This window comes from Hypanus sabinus, chromosome 17 (genome assembly GCF_030144855.1).
Source record: "Hypanus sabinus isolate sHypSab1 chromosome 17, sHypSab1.hap1, whole genome shotgun sequence".
Lineage (NCBI taxonomy): Eukaryota > Metazoa > Chordata > Chondrichthyes > Myliobatiformes > Dasyatidae > Hypanus > Hypanus sabinus.
Window position 1 is genome coordinate 84500814 of NC_082722.1, and position 17601 is coordinate 84518414.

Genomic DNA, 17601 nt, shown 5'->3' on the forward strand with positions numbered 1-17601 from the left:
AAAGTCTAAGGCGTTTCTTTTTCTCTTGGTTTATCAGTGCTAGTGAAGTGAGAATGGATTCAGCTGCAGTGGTGTGTTCTTCACGTCAGATGTGAGAATTTTGGGAGACCTTCAATCTCTCTGATAACTACAGTATATCTGACTGAAGTGCATCGAACTGCAGCTCCTTACAAACCATGTTAGGGTACTGGAGCTGCAGCTGCTGGACCTTTAGCTCATACTAGAGAATGAAAAAATGACAGATAAACGCTACAGGAAGATAGTCACCCCTAAGTTGCAGGTAGCTGGGTTACTGTCAGGGTAAGGAAAGGGAATAGGCAACAGTGGAGAATCCATTATGGCCAATCTCTTAAATAATATGTCTACCACTTTGGCCACCTTTGGGGGGCATGACCTACCAGGTCTCTGGCACTGAACCTGGCTCAGAAGGGAGTGGGTGGAGGAAGGGAAACCCATTTCTTTCCAGGACATCAGAGATGCCCTCCTCCTTCACAGAATGGGGTTTCCCATTTCCACCATTGATGCTGTCTTCACCTGCACCTCCTCTTCTATTCTCACTCCATCTTCCCGCTGCCTTAATAGGGTTTAAGCATATCCCTTTTGTCCTCATCTACCACCCCGAGAGCCTCCACATCCAACACATCATTCTCTGCAACTTTCACCACCTTTAACAAGATCCGACCACCAAACACATCCTTACCTCCTCCTCCGTCCCACCACTCTCATGCTCCCTCCATGATTCCCCATCCTTTCGTCCATCCTCACTGACACTTATCCCTACAAGCAGCAGAGGAGCTACCACAGTCCACTCATCACTTCCCTCACCTTCATCTACAGCCCCAAACAGTCCTTCCAGGTGAGCCAACACTTCATCCGTGAATGTGTTGTGATTGTCTACTGTACCTGATGCTCCTGATGCAGGCTCCACTACATTGGAGAGACCTGACGTAGATTGGAGAACCATTTTGTCAAGCATCCTTGTTTCATCCACAAAAGGAGAAATTCCCAGTGGTCTACTATTTTAATTCCTATCCCCTTTTCCATTCTGACACATTGGTCCATGATCTCCTCTTTTGCCATGATGAGGGCACTCCCAGGTTGGAGGAGTAATACCTCATATTATGTCTGGGTAGCCTCCAATATGGCATGAACAGCAAGGCATTTGATAAGGTACCCCATGCAAGGCTTACTGAGAAAGTAAGAAGGCATGGGATGCAAGGGGACATTGCTTATTGATCCAGAACTGGCTTGCCCACAGAAGGCAAAGAGTGGTTGTCGATGGGTCATATTCTGCATGGAGTTCGGTCACCAATGGAATGCCTCAGGGATCTGTTCTGGGACTCCTTCTCTTCGCGATTTGTATACATGACTTGGATGAGGAATTGGAGGGATGAGTTAGTAAAGTTGCTGAGGACACAAAGGTTGGGGGTGTTGTGGATAGTGTGGAGGCATGTCAGAGGTCACAGCAGGGTATCGATAGGCTGCAAAACTGGGCTGAGAAGTGTAAGATAGCGTTCAACCCAGATAAGTGGGAGGTGGTTCATTCTGGTGGGTCAAATATGATGGCAGTATATGGTATTAATGGTAAGACTCTGGGAGTGTGGAGGATCTGAGGGATCTTGGTGTTTGAATCCATAGGACACTCAAATCTGCTGCGCAGGTTGACTCTGTGGTTAAGAAAGCATACGGTGCATTGGTCTTCATCAACCTTGAGGTTGAGGTTAAGCGCTGAAGGGTAATGTTACAGCTATACAGGACCCTGGTCAGACCCCACTTGGAGTACAGTGCTTAGTTTTGGTCACCTCACTGCAGGAAGGATGTGGAAACTATAGAAAGGGTGCAGAGGAGATTTACAAGGATGTTGCTTGGATTGGGGAGCATGCCTTATGAGAGTAGGTTGAGTGAATTCGGCCTTTTCTCTTTGGAGGTGCAGGGGATGAGAGGTGACCTGATAGAGGTGTATAAGATGATGAGAGGCATTGATCATGTGGATAGTCAGGGGCTTTTTCCCAGGGCTGATATGGCTAGCACGAGAGGGCACAGTTTTAAGGTGCTTGGAAGTAGTTACAGAGGAGATGTCAGGGGTAAGTTTTTTTACACAGAGAGTGGTGAGTGCATGGAATGAACTGCTGGCGACTGTGGTGGATGCGGATATGAATGGGTCTTTTAAAGGACTTCTGGATAGGTACATGGAGCTTCGAAAAATAGAGGGCTATTGGTAACCCCAGGTAATTGCTAAAGTAAGCACTTGCTCATCACAGCATTGTGGGCCGAAGGGTCTGTATTGTGCTGTAGGTTTTCTATGTTTCTATCATTTTTTCTCTAACTTCTGGTAATTATTCCCCCTCCCCCTTCCCTCTTCTATTCCCCCCTCTAGCCTCTTACTTCTCCTAAACTGCCTATCACTTCCCCGGTGGCCCTCCTCCTTCCCTTTCTCCCATTGGACACTCTCCTCTCTTATCAGTGTCCTTCTTTTCTAGTCTTTTACTGTTTCCATCTGTCCCTCCCACCCCCATCCACCTGGTTTCACCTATCATCTTCTAGCTTGTCCTCCTTCCTCTTCCCCTCAGATTTGTGTTCTGACATCTTCCACCTTCCTTTCCGGTCCAGATGAAGGGTCTCAGTCAAAATGTCGATTGTGTTCATTTCCATAGATGCTTCCTGACCAGTTGAATTTCTCCAGCATTTTGTGTGTGATGCTCTGGATTTCTAGCATCTGCAGAATCTCTTATGTTTCTAAATACAAGTATATCCCATTTCTTAAATCCCATCCAGTGCCTTATTGATAGTGGAAAAGCTTTGGGGAATCAGGTGTGTTTCTTGCCACTAGATGCCTAGCCTGTTAACAGCTTGGAGCAACTTTATTTAGAATCTGGTTGATGGAGACGCCTGAACGTTGGTGGGTCATCCTACAATGTTAATGCAGTTGAATCTCAAGCTTAGATGAATATCAGAAAAAGTACGATCGCTGTAATATGAAATAAAAACAAAGTGCTGGAAATACTCAGCAAGTCAGACAGTATCTGTGGAAATTGTCTTGAACCCAAACATTAACTCTTTTGCAACACACACAAACTGCTGGAGGAACTCAGCAGGCCAGGCAGCATCTATGGAGAAGAGTTACAGTTGATGTTTCTGGCCAAGACTCTTCTTCAGGGAACTTTTTTTTCAGGATCCTGAAGAAGGGTCTCAGCACAAAAGGGCAACTGTTTACTCTTTTCTAAAGATGCTGCCTAGCTTGCAGAGTTCCTCTAGTATTTTGTGTGTGTTGCTTGGGTTTCCAGCATCTACAGATTTTCTCTTGTTTTTTATTAACTATTCCTTTTTTTCACAGATGCTGCCTGTCATGCCGAGTGCTTCCAGCAACTTCTGCTCTGAGCCAACCACAGTTCATTAGATTTTCTTTTGTTGGAGGTGGTCCTGACATTTTGTTCTTGTCAACTATCACTGCTGAATGTTCTTTTGTTATATCATATCTAGGCAAGGGCTGCTTCGTTTTGAAGAGTTCCAACTGGAATTGAATGTTGTATAAGCATCAGCAAACCTCCACATTTCAGGCCCTGTGATGGCAAGAAGATAATTGATGAAGCAGTTAAGAATAGTTGGACAAAGGACACTCCTCTGAGGAACTCCTGCAGGAATAACCTAGGGTTGGGATCATTGACTTCCAGCATACGTTTACAATGAACTTCTTTTGTCTTAGGTACGGCTCCAGTTGGTGAAGAATTTTCACCTCAATTCCCAATGACTGCAGTTTACCAGAGATTCTTAACGGCATCCTCAATCACAGAGTCACAGATTTGTACAGCACACAAACAGGCCCTTCAGTGCAACTGACACCAGGCAGAATTGGCCAGTTCTGATACAGATATAGAAACAGCCAGTTATCTGACGATGAAAAATTCAATATTGTGTGCTAAGGGTCTACGCAAATGATTATCAGCTGCTTCATATGCTTGTTTTGAGCCTTGTTGGAGAAGTGTTAGAGGCCACAGATAGAAAGGCAGCGAGATGTGAATTAGGTGGCAGACAACCAGAAACTCAGGGTAATTCCTGTGGACCAAACACAGGTGTTCTGCAGAGCAATACCTCAATCTACTCTTGGCTTCTTCAATGCAGAGATCACATTGTGAACTGGACTGAACACATTCCAAATGAAACGCTGCTTGAAAGGAAAGGTAGCGGAGAGCGAAGAGGTGAAAGGACAGGCAATACATCTTTCGCTGTTGCAGTGTCTCTTTAGTCGCACGTCGGCCCTGTCCATCACTTTTGCTACTTGCTAATTCTGGGCAAGCAAGACAGTAAAAAGCTTTCACCCTTTGTGACGGAGTAAAGCAGAATATATTAATTTCCATTTCCAGGTTACCAACTTCTCCATATTCCTGAATAACTGAGTACCAAGGAAGAAAGGTGCTATAGGGAAACGTGGGCTCAACTAGACTGAAAAAACTCAAACATTAAGTGATCATGTACTCACCCATCACAATTTACATCTGCTAGGACTGCCAGAGTAACATGGCCCTAAACTGCTTGTGAAATCCCTGTGGGGGTGGCCCGATGTCAGACAGTCCTCCCCCTCATATCATGTGGCTGGCATAGCAGGAAGTATGAGCTATTAATAGGAGCTGGTGTTTGCAGCTGTGACTGTATACACAGCTCTGCTGTGGACATCTGCAATCCCACAACCAAAGGCAGTAAGTGAAGTTTTAACCTCCCAACACCTGCACTGTTTGGCAGAAGCAATAGCTACTGACAATTCTCTTTGATTTACAGCTAAAGCAACTGGTATATATTTACTGATCTACTAATCAGTGCATTGCTTGTAATCAAAATCACTCTCAATGAAGATAAACACTTTAAGAGAGATGATTATCATCAGTTTAGAAGCTTGACTGTCCAATAAGGGGAGAGACAACGTACATACCAAAACCCCAGATAAGATGCACTGAAACTACTTTGAACAATGATTTCAGAGAAATCAAAATTTAAATGAACAAAAATCCATAGAAAGAGTGCAGAGGAGATTTACGAGGATGTTGCCGGGATTGGGGAACATGCCTTATGGGAATAGGTTGAGTGAAATTGGTCTTTTCTCCTTGGGGTGACAGAGGATGAGAGGTGACCTGATAGAGGTGTACAATATGATAAGAGGAATTGATCGTGTGGATAGTCAGAGGCTTTTTCCCAGGGCTGAGATGGCTAGCACGAGAGGGCAGTTTTAAGGCACTTGGAAGTAGGTACAGAGGAGATGTCAGGGGTAAGTTATTTTATGCAGGGAATTGTGAGTGCATGGAATGGGCTGCCAGTGGCAGTGGTGGAGGCAGATACGATACGGTCTTTTAAGAGACTCCTGGACAGGTACATGGAGCTTAGAAAAATAGAGGGCTATGGGTAAGCCTAGTAATTTCTAAGGTAGGGACATGTTCGTCACAGCTTTGTGGGCTGAAGGGTCTGTATTGTGCTGTAGGTTTTCTATGTTTCTAATGATTTCAAGTGCCCTGCATTCAGGGGCTCACCCACAAAAATTGTTAGGTTTGCAGCACCAGGATCATGAACTCTAACACAATAAACTTATCCCATCAAATGAAGAGACTCCTTTAAATGGCACAAAAATATTACACATAGACTGCATATTCTCTACAGTGGGAGTGGATGATACCCTCATCCACCTGCTACAGAAAGCTCACTCCCACCTGGTTGATGCTGGTGGCATTGTGAGAATCATATTTTTTAATTTCTCTGGTGCATTCAATACAATCCAGCAACTTCTTCTGAGTGAGAAGCTGTAAAGGGTCAGCATAGACAAATCCACTATCTCCTGGATTACTGACTACCTGCAGATGGACCCCAGTTTGTACAGCTGAGTAGTTCTCTGTCTGAGATGGTGGTGAGAGGCACCAGAGTGCCACAAGGGACTGTCCTGTGTCCGTTTCTGTTCACACTGTACACTCAGACTTTCAGTACAACTCTGAGTCTAGTCACAGAAGTTCTCTGATGACTCTGTTGTGGTTGGGTGTATCAGAAATTGGCAGGAGATGGAGTTCAGAGGACTGGTGGACATGTTTGTGGAGTGGTGGAGGAGGAATCACCTGCTCCTAAATGGGAGATGGTGATTGATTTTAGGAGGAAGAGCACTCTGATGAGTCCTGTGTACATCTGGGAGAAGAGGTTGCAGTGGTGGAGGAGTACAAATACTTGAATGATCACCTCGACAACAGACTTGACTGGAAAACCAATACCAAGGCTGTTTACAACAAGGGGGATGAACAGACTCCATTTTCTAAGGAAGTTGAGATCCTTCAACGTGTGCAGCAGGATGCTGGAGATCTTTTACTAGTCTGATGCAGTGAGTGCAGTCTTCTTTGCAGCTTTATATTGGGGGAGCAGCAAATATGCTGGTGGAGCAAAAAGACTGAATAAACTCATCAAAAAGGCTGGATCCATCCTTGGCTACAACCCAGACACTTTTGAGTTAGTGGTGGAGAGGAGGTCACTAAACAAACTGTTTTATTATTGATTATGGTTGACCTGGCACATCCTCTCCATGAGTTACTGAATGAGCAGCAGAGCACCTTTTCAAACAGACTCATTCAGCTCTGCTGTCACAAGGATTGTTACAGAAAATCTTTCCCACCAAATGCAATAAGCATATACAACAATTCAACTCTGTGTGACAGGAGTACAATAATCTCTGCTTTATTATTTCATACATTATTATTGCACAGCATTGCACATTGGTACATTATGTATATTATTATTCTCTACATTATTAGTTAAGTCTGCACACTGCTAAGTGTGTTTTTAAATGTTTCCACTGTAACGAAAGAATTTCCCACTCACATAATAAAGTATTTATTATTATTATTATTATTATTATTATTAATAATAATATACATATGTCTTTTCCAGGAAGGTTGCTCCAATCCTATTGCCAATATGGCCAAAACCATTGTGCTATTCTTGGCATTAGACTGGAACCACACACAGACCCAGATCAGGTAACATTAGCATGAATTCAAATGTATAAGTTCAAAGTAAATTCAGTATCAGATATATATTTTCTTCCATCATTTAATTTCCTGACGTGAATTTATGTTCTGTCTTTTGCTAGATCAATAAGAGGGTATTTGACAGAGTGTGGACAGCTGCATTGTGAATTAATTTACAATGGAATTATAACAATTACATCACCAAAGGTGGCCAAGCACCAACTCCATCATATCTGTTCAGATGCTAACTCCATAGTTTTGGAACATAGAACAGTACAGAACATGAACTGGCTTGGCAAACCCACAAGGGATGCGCCAACCATGAAACCAATATGAAGTAATCCCATCTGCCTGAACATCATCTGTATCTTCCCATTCCCCTCCTGGTGCCTCTCACGTCTGCTTCCACTCCTAGTCAACAGCATATTCCAGGCACCTACCACTCGGCGTAAAAACTTGCCCCGCACTAAACAAACTTGCCTTAAATGTTCCCCCTTTCACCTTAAAGTCATGCCCTTTGACATTTCTACCTTTGGAAAGAGACAGTGACTCTATGTCTCCAAAGCCTGAGAAAACAGTCGAGCCTGTCCAACCTTTTCTGAGAGCTATTACTCCATAAACCAGGCAGCATCCTGGTGAACCTCCACTGCACCTTCTCCAAAGGGTATAAGAAGGTTTTGATGGGGTGTAAGAAGGCTTTAAGACATAGGAGCAGAGTTAGGCCATTCAACCCATCAAGTCTGCTCTGCCATTCAGTCATGGCTATTTGTTTTCCATCTCAACCTCGTTCTCCATAAAAAAAGTAAGAGAAGAGTGAAGAAAAGTCAAGTGCAAAAGAGTAAAATATTAAAAGATTTTAAAAGCACAATGAGTACAAGGGCACTTAATTTGAATGCCTGCAGTATTTGAAATAAATTCAGTGAACTTGTGGCACAAATTAGTACAAAGGGGTATGATTTAGTGGCCTTTACAGAGTCATGGTTGCAGGGTGGAGAGGATTGGGAATTAAATATTCAAGGATATCAGGTAATATGGAAGGATAGGCAGGAAGGTAAGAGAGGGGGGTAACACTCTTAATTAAAGATGAGATCAGCATGATAGTGAGAGACGATATAAGATCCAGAGAGCAAAATGTTGAATCCATCTGGGTAGAGATTAGGAATAGTAAAGGGGAAAAAAATCACTGGTGGGAGTTGTTTATTGGCCACTAAATGATAACATTACAGTGGCACAGGCAATAAACAGAGAGATAACTGAGGCAAACATGAGGAAATCTGCAGATGCTGGGAATTCAAGCAACACACACAAAATGCTGGTGGAACACAGCAGGCCAGGCAGCATCTATAGGAAGAAGCACAGTTGATGTTTCGGGCCGAGACCCTTCGTCAGGACTGAGGCATGTAAGATCAGAACAGCAGTTATCGTGGGGGACTTTAACTTGCACATAGATTGGGTGAATCAAGTTGGTCGTGGCAGTCTTAAGGAGGACTTCATAGAATGCATGATGGCTTTCTTGAACAGCATGTTACTGAACCTACACGGGAATGCGTTATTTTAGATCTGCTCCTGTGCAAAGAGACAGGTAAAATTAGTGATGTTGTAGTTAGGGATCCTCTTGGAAAGAGTGATCACAGTATGATTGAGTTTCTCATACAATTGGAGGGTGCAATAGTTCAATCTAAAACCCATGTATTACGCCTAAACAATGGAGACTACAATGGGATGAGGAAGGACTTGGATAGGGTAGACTGGGAACACAGGCTATATGGTGGTGCAGTTGAGGAACAGTGGAAGACTTTCACAGAGATTTTTCACAGTGCTCAACAAAAGTGTACTCCAGTTAAAAACAAGGTCAGTAGGGTGGGGAGAGCCAGCCTTGGATAACTAAGGAAATAAAAGAAGGCATCAAACTAAAAGCTCATGTGTACAAAGTCGCTAAGAGTAGTAGGAAACTGGAAGATTGGGAAAACTTTAAAAGCAACAAAGTACCACTAAAGGGAAGCTAGTTTATGAAAATAAACTAGCACAAAATATCAAAACAGTAGTAAAAGTCTTTATAATTATATAAAGTGGAAAAGGGTGGCTAAAGTGAATGTAGGTCCCTTGGAGAATGAGAAAGGGGAATTGATATTGGGTAATGAGGGAATGGCCGAGGCTTTGAGTGACTATTTTGCATCAGTCTTCATGGTGGAGGACACGTCTAACATGCCAAACATGTGTAGGGAGGTGAGGACCTCAATACAATAACTAACACTAAAGAGGTAGTGCTGGGCCTGAAGGTAGACAAATCCCCTGGTCCTGATGGAATGCAAGAAATGGCAGAAATAGTAAAGACTTTGGTAATAATTTATCAAAATTCTCTGGACTCTGGGCAGGTCTCATCTGATTGGAAGATGGCAAATGACATACCACTGTTAAAAAAAAAGGATGTATGCAAAAGGCAGGTAACTATAGGCCAGTTAGTTTAAAATCTGCAGTTGGGAAAATGCTTGAAGCTATCATTAAAGAAGAAATAGGGAGGCATCTGGAAAGAAATGGATCCATCAGGCAGATGCAGCATGGATTCAGCAAAGGCAGGTCCTGTTTGACAAACTTCCTGAAGTTCTTTGAGGATATAATGAGTGTAGTGGATAGAGGGGAACAGATAGACGTTATTTACTTGGATTTCCATAAGGTGTTTGATAAGGTGCCACATAAAAGACTTATCCATAAGATAAGGATGTATAGATTTGGGGGTGATGTATAAGCGTGGATAGAGGATAGGTTAACTAATAGAAAGCAGAGAGTTGGGATTCATGGGTGTTACTCTGGTTGGCAATCAGTGGTGAGCAGTGTGCTGCAGGGGTCGATGCTGGGCCTGCAACTGTTCATGATATACTTCAACCATCTGGAAGGGGGGACCGAGTGTAGTGTGTCTAAGTTTGTTGATGATACTGAGGTGGAAAGGCAAATTGTGCAGAGGATACGGAGAGTGCGCAGAGAGATATAGATAGGTTAAGCGAGTGGGCAAGGGTCTGTCAGATGGAGTACAGTATTGGTAAATGTGAGGTCATCCACGTTGGAAGGAAAAATGAAAGAGCAGATTATTATTTAAATGTTAAAATTGCAGCATGCTGTTGTGCAGAGGGATTTGGGAGTGAATTCCACAGATTCACCACTCTCTGGCTAAAGAATTTCATACTCATTTTTGTTTTTGAAGGGATGCCCTTATATCTTGAGAGTCTAGGCCCCCTGGTCCTAGACTCTCCCCATCTCCCACTACTGGAAACATCCTCTCCACATCCACTCTATCTAGTCCTTTCAATAATCAGTAGATTACAATGAGAACCCCTTCATTATACTAAACTCCAATTAATACAGACACGGAGTATTCAAACACTCCTCATTCATTAACCCTTTCATTCCTGAAATTGTTTCATAAACTTCTTTTAGATCCTCTCCAATGCCAGCACATCCATTCTTAGATTTGGAGGCTAAAACTGCTCAGAATACTCCAAATGCAATCTAACCAATGTCTTACAAAGCCTCAACATTACATCAGCCTTACATAGCATGAACCTTTTTCCATGGTTGGGTATGTCTATAGCAAGAGGGCACAAGTAGAAGAGGTTATCTGAGCTAAGAGCTTCATGTCCATCCATAGTCAGCATGGTTTCCTCATGGAAAAATCTTGCCTGACAAATCTACTGGAATTCTTTGAAGAAATATCAAGCTAGATAAACAAAGGAGAATTAGCTGATGTTGTGTATTTGATTTTTCAGAAAGCCTTTGACAAGGTGCCACACATAAGGCTACTTAACAAGCTACAAGCCCGTTGGAAGAGGACAGCGAGGCTTTGAGAAGTGCGGTGGCAGCCATTTTCAAATTGCTTTTCAGATCGGAGTTCTGAGAGGCAGGACTGCGCAGGCGCATGAAGGAGGCCCGGGAAGGAGGGAAGATATAAAAAGAACGCCGCCTTAAGCAGCGGGCAGCTTCGTTTGCGGGCAGCGGAGTGCGCCGGGAGCAGAGTGCAGGGCTTGGGCTCAGGGGGCTTAGGCGGAAGAGGGCACAGTAGGCTTATCTTTTAGTTCTTGTATTTTCAGTTATTCGGGAAGTATGAGTGTGAGGGCAGCTTGTTGTTCTCGGTGTCGGATGTAGGAGGTCCTGGAGTCTCCAAGTCTCCCGGACGTCCACATCTGCACCAGGTGCACCGAACTGCAGCTCCTGAGGGACCGAGTTAGGGAACTGGAGCTGCAGCTCGATGACCTTCGCCTGGTCAGGGAGAGTGAGGAGGTGATAGAGAGGAGTTACAGGCAGGTGGTCACTCCAGGGCCACGGAGGCAGATAGGTGGGTCACAGTCAGGAAGGGGAAGAGGCAGGTACTAGAGAGTACCCCAGTGCCTGTACCCCTTGACAATAAGTACTCATGTTTGAGTACTGTTGGGGGGGACAGCCTTCCTGGTGGAAGTGACAGTGGCCGGGCCTCCGGCACAGAGGACGGCCCTGTAGCTCAGAAGGGTAGGGATAGAAGAAAGAGGACCATAGTAATAGGGGACTCGATAGTCAGGGGTTCAGACAGGCGGTTCTGTGGAGGTGATCGGGAGTCCCGGATGGTAATTTGCCTCCCTGGTGCCAGGGTTCGGGACGTTTCTGATCGCGTCCAAGATATCCTGAAGTGGGAGAGTGAGGAGCCAGAGGTCGTGGTACATGTAGGTACCAATGACATAGGTAGGAAAGGGGAAGAGGTCCTGAAACGAGAGTATAGGGAGTTAGGAAGAAGGACTGCAAAGGTAGTAATCTCGGGATTACTGCCTGTGCCACGCGACAGTGAGAATAGGAATGGAATTAGGTGGAGGATGAATGCGTGGCTGAGGGATTGGAGCAGGGGGCAGGGATTCAAGTTTCTGGATCATTGGGACCTCTTCTGGGGCAGGCATGACCTGTTCAAGAAGGATGGGTTACACTTGAATCCTGGAGGGACCAATATCCTAACGGGGAGGTTTGCTAGGGCTACAGGGCAGACTTTAAACTAGTAAGATGGGGGGGCGGGAATCAATTTGAGGAAACTATGGGAGAGGAGGTTAGTTCACCAGTAGAGCAAGTAAATAGACAGTGTGTGAGGGAGGAAAGGCAGGTGATGGAGAAGGGATGCGCTCAGCCCGAAGATGTAGGGGAGAAGAAAGAAAAGGATAATAAATTTGAATGCATTGTTAGGGATGGAAAGAGAGGAGGAGATGGAGAGTATCTTAAATGTATCTATTTTAATGCTAGGAGCATTGTAAGAAAGGTGGATGAGCTTAAAGCGTGGATTGCTACCTGGAATTATGATGTTGTAGCTATTAGTGAAACATGGTTGCAGGAAGGGTGTGATTGGCAACTAAATATTCCTGGATTTAGTTGCTTCAGGTGTGATAGAGTAGGAGGGGCCAGAGGAGGAGGTGTTGCATTGCTTGTCCAAGAAAATCTTATGGCGGTGCTTTGGAAGGATAGATTAGAGAGCTCCTCTAGGGAGACTATTTGGGTGGAATTGAGGAATGGGAAAGGTGTAGTAACACTGATAGGAGTGTTTTATAGGCCACCTAATGGGGAGCGTGAGTTGGAAGAGCAAATGTGTAAGGAGATAGCAGATATTTGTAGTAAACACAAGGTGGTGATTGTGGGAGATTTTAATTTTCCACACGTAGATTGGGAAGCTCATTCTGTAAAAGGGCTGGATGGTTTAGAGTTTGTGAAATGTGTGCAGGATAGTTTTTTGCAACAATACATAGAAGTACCGACTAGAGATGGGGCAGTGTTGGATCTCCTGTTAGAGAATGTGATAGGTCAGCTGACAGATGTATGTGTTGGGGAGCACTTCGGGTCCAGTGATCACAATAGCATTAGCTTCAATATAATTATGGAGAAGGACAGGACTGGACCTAGAGTTGAGATTTTTGATTGGAGAAAGGCTAACTTTGAGGAGATGCGAAGGGATTTAGAGAGAGTGGATTGGGTCAAGTTGTTTTATGGGAAGGATGTAATAGAGTAATGGAGGTCATTTAAGGGTGAAATTATGAGGGTACAGAATCTTTATGTTCCTGTTAGGTTGAAAGGAAAGGTTAAAGGTTTGAAAGCACCATGGTTTTCAAGGGATATTAGAAACTTGGTTCAGAAAAAGAGGGATGTATACAATAGATATAGGCAGCATGGAGTAAAGGAATTGCTCGAGGAATATAAAGAATGTAAAAGGAATCTTAAGAAAGAGATTAGAAAATCTAAAATAAGATACGAGGTTGGTTTGGCAAATAAGGTGAAAGTAAATCCAAAAGGTTCCTACAGTTATATTAAAAGCAAGAGGATAGTGAGGGATAAAATTGGCCCCTTAGAGAATCAGGGTGGTTAGCTATGTGTGGAGCCGAGGGAGATGGGAGAGATTTTGAACGATTTCTTCTCTTCGGTATTCATTAAGGAGAAGGATATTGAATTGTATAAGTTGTGGGAAACAAGTAAGGAAGTTATGGAACCTATGACAATTAAAGAGGTGGAAGTACTGGTGCTTTTAAGAAATTTAAAAGTGGATAAATCTCCGGGTCCTGACAGGATATTCCCCAGGACCTTGAGGGAAGCTTGTGTAGAGATAGCAGGAGCTCTGACGGAGATCTTTCAGGTGTCATTAGAAACGGGGATTGTGCCGGAGGATTGGCGTATTGCTCATGTGGTTCCATTGTTTAAAAAGGGTTCTAGAAGTAAGCCTAGCAATTATAGACCTGTCAGTTTGACATCAGTGGTGGGTAAATTAATGGAAAGTATTCTTAGAGATAGTATTTATAATTATCTGGATAGACAGGATCTGATTAGGAGTAGCCAGCATGGATTTGTGCGTGGAAGGTCATGTTTGACAAACCTTATTGAATTTTTTGAAGAAGTTACGAGGAATGTTGACAAGGGTAAGGCAGTGGATGTAGTCTATATGGACTTAAGCAAGGCCCTTGACAAAGTTCCACATGGAAGGTTAGTTAAGAAGGTTCAGTCGTTAGGTATTAATGCTGGAGTAATAAAATGGATTCAACAGTGGCTAGATGGGAGATGCCAGAGAGTAGTGGTGGATAATTGTTTATCGGGATGGAGGCCGGTGACTAGCGGGGTGCCTCAGGGATCTGTTTTGGGCCCAATGTTGTTTGCAATATACATAAATGATCTGGATGATGGGGTGGTAAATTGGATTAGTAAGTATGCCGATGATACTAAGGTAGGAGGTGTTGTGGATAATGAGGTGGGTTTTCAAAGCTTGCAGGGAGATTTATGCCGGTTAGAAGAATGGGCTGAACGTTGGCAGATGGAGTTTAATGCTGAGAAGTGTGAGGTTCTACATTTTGGCGGGAATAATCCAAATAGAACATACAGGGTAAATGGTAGGGCATTGAGGAATGCAGTGGAACAGAGAGATCTAGGAATAACAGTGCATAGTTCCCTGAAGGTGGAGTCTCATGTAGATAGGGTGGTGAAGAAGGCTTTTGGAACGCTGGCCTTTATAAATCAGAGCATTGAGTACAGAAGTTGGGATGTAATGTTAAAATTGTACAAGGCATTGGTAAGGCCAAATTTGGAATATTGTGTACAGTTCTGGTCACTGAATTATAGGAAAGATATCAATAAATTAGAGAGAGTGCAGAGACGATTTACTAGGCTGTTACCTGGGTTTCAGTACTTAAGTTACAGAGAAAGGTTGAACAAGTTAGGTCTCTATTCATTGGAGCGTAGAAGGTTGAGGGGGGATTTGATCGAGGTATTTAAAATTTTGAGAGGGATACATAGAGTTGACGTGAATAGGCTGTTTCCATTGAGAGTAGGGGAGATACAAACGAGAGGACATGATTTAAGAGTTAGGGGGCAGAAGTTTAAGGGAAACACGAGGGGGTATTTCTTTACTCAGAGAGTGATAGCTGTGTGGAATGAACTTCCTGTAGAAGTAGTAGAGGCCAGTTCAGTTGTGTCATTTAAGGTAAAATTGGATAGGTATATGGACAGGAAAGGAGTGGAGGGTTATGGGCTGAGTGCGGGTAGGTGGGACTAGGTGAGAATAAGGGTTCGGCACAGACTAGGAGGGCCAAGATGGCCTGTTTCTGTGCTGTGATTGTTATATGGTTATATGGTATAACAGGAAAGATTCTATCATGCATAAAGCAGTGGCTGATTGGAGGGAAGCAAAGAGTGGAATGGAGGGAGCCTTTTCTGGCTGGTTGCCAGTGACTTGTGGTGTTCTAAAGGGGTCTCTGTTGGACTAATCCTTTTTACGTTATATGTCAATGATTTGGATGCTGTAATTGATGGCTTTGTTGCAAAGTTTGCAGACAGTACAAAGGTAGGTGGAGGGGCAGGCTGTTTTGAGGAAGTAGAGAGGCTACAGAAGGATGTAGATCTGGAGAATGAGCAAAGAAGTGACAGATGGAATACAGTGTCGGGAAGTGTATGGTCATGCACATAGATAGAAAGGGTTGACTATTTTCTAAATGAAGAGAAAATATAAATACTGAGGCACAAAGGGACTTGAGAGTCCTTGTGCAGGATTTTCTGAAGAGGTATTGATCATGTGGATAGTCAGAGGCTTTTTCCCAGGACTGAAATGGCTAACATGAGAGGGCACAGTTTTGAAGTACAGAAGAGATATCAGGGGTAAGTTTGTTTTTACACAGAGAGTGGTGAGTGCATGGAATGGGCTGCTGGCGATGGTGGTGGAGGCGGCTACGATAGGGTCTTAAGAGACTCCTGGATAGGTGCATGGAGCTTAGAAAAATAGAGGGCAATGGGTAACCCTAGATAATTTCTAAAGTAAGTACATGTTTGGCACAGCATTGTGGGCTGAAGGGCCTGTATTTTGCTGTAGTTGTTCTAAGTTTCTATTAATTTGCAAGTTGAGTCTGTGGTGCAGAAGGAAAATATGATGTTAGCATTCATTTCATGAGGACTGGAATATAAAAGGAAAGGTGTAATGTTGAGACTTTATAAGACAGTGAGGCCTCACTTGGAGTATTGTCAGCAGTTTTGGGCCCCTTAGAAAGGATGTACTGAAACTGGAGAGGGTTGAAAGGAAGTTCACAAAAATGAATCCAGGTTTAAACAGCTTGTCGTATGAAGAGTTTTTGATGGCTCTGGGCCTGTATTCACCAGAAATCAAAAGAATGAGGGGTGATCTCATTGAAACCTATCAAATGCTGAAAGGTCTTGATAGAGTGGATGTGGAGATGATATTTTCTATGGTGGGGGAGTCTATGACCAGAGGACACAGTCTCAGAGTAGAGGGGTGTCCTTTTAGAATGAAGAGGAGGAATTTCTTTAGCCAGAGAGTGGCAAATCTGTGGAATTCTTTGCCACAGGCAGCTATGGAGGCAAAGTCTTTATGTATATTAAGGCAGAGCTTGATAGATTCTAGATTGGTCAGGGCATGAAGGGATGTGGGCAGAGATTGGGGCTGAGAGGAAAAATAAATCAGCCATGATGAAATGGTGGAGCAGACTCAATGGGCCAAATAGCCTAATTCTGCTCCCATGTCTTATGGTCTTGTATACGTAGTCAATGGCATTTCAAAAAGTCGTCATAAAGTGAAACAATTACATTTTACTGAAGCTGCTATTGCCTCGCAACTTGTTACAGTTTCTCGTTTTCACCTCCTGAAATCCCCTGGTATGTTGTAAGCTGATAAAAGCCACACCACAAAATACAGAAGTGACAGAAAACAGTGGCTTCTGCTTTTATCACAGAGTGCAGCTGTGTCCGCACTTGGGACATCTGCAAGGCAGGAAGTGCTTTGCTACTCTTATTGAGGTTTAAAACCTCAGTGCTCATTAATAAATAAAGACTTTTTTGTCTTGCCTCGTTTTTGTTGAGGACTGCGATGTTCTCCAGCACAGTATGGAAATGAGCTTGGATTTTGTGTTTAGGTCTCTCTAGTGCATTTGAAGAAAACTTTCAGATTCAGGAATTTTAGCGATATTCGCTGAACTATGTGATAGAATGTATTAGAACAAAAAATGCAGTTCAAGGTCTAAAAGGGATTGGCCTGGCACAGTGCCGAGTGGAGGAGAAAGAAATCTGGACATAGAGCATGAAGATTACAGCAATGAATGATATTCACTGTCCTCAAAGTTTAATCAGACCAATATCCAAGAGTTGTAAATTTCCTCTATTGTTTGTTCCACTGGTGAGATACTTTGTGCCCAATTCAGAACATTCCTTGAATCTCATATATGCTCATGTAGATTAACAACCCAAAATGTGGCACAATATATCCACAAGACATTGAATTTTAGAGTCTGGTACTCACCCTGGAATCTTTGAAATTTTCCTGATAACAAATGACCTGCATAATTGAATAGAAGGAATTATGAGATAATGCAGGACGATGCAATTACATCAAATTTGGCTTTAAAGTTCTTAGATTGTAGAAGGATGATAAAGAAACATAATGACTTCTACCATTTTGAAAAAAGATGAATAAGAGGATACCCTCCCTTGCCACTCTCCCAGCTCACCTGGCTTCACCTATTAACTTCTAGCTTGTCATCCTTTCCCTCCCCTCTCCTTCTTCTTCCCCTTCATTTCCAGTCCTAATGGAAGGTCTCAGCCTGAAATGTCAACTCTTTGTTCTTTTCCATAG

At 43.3% G+C, this 17601-nt stretch overlaps 1 protein-coding gene across 5 annotated transcripts in view; it reads right to left on the reverse strand.

Annotated features, from left to right (window-relative positions):
* cbfa2t3 (CBFA2/RUNX1 partner transcriptional co-repressor 3) overlaps nucleotides 1–17601 on the reverse strand; it is a 163262-nt gene that overhangs the window by 131444 nt on the left and 14217 nt on the right. For 4 of the 5 annotated variants that reach the window (XM_059993382.1, XM_059993378.1, XM_059993380.1 and 1 more), the window contains exon 2: nucleotides 17269–17304. The exons of the other annotated variant lie outside the window; for it this stretch is intronic. In XM_059993382.1, coding sequence (XP_059849365.1) covers nucleotides 17269–17304 — 36 coding nt within the window. The remainder of the gene's footprint in view (nucleotides 1–17268; nucleotides 17305–17601) is intronic. 5 annotated transcript variants of the gene reach the window in all.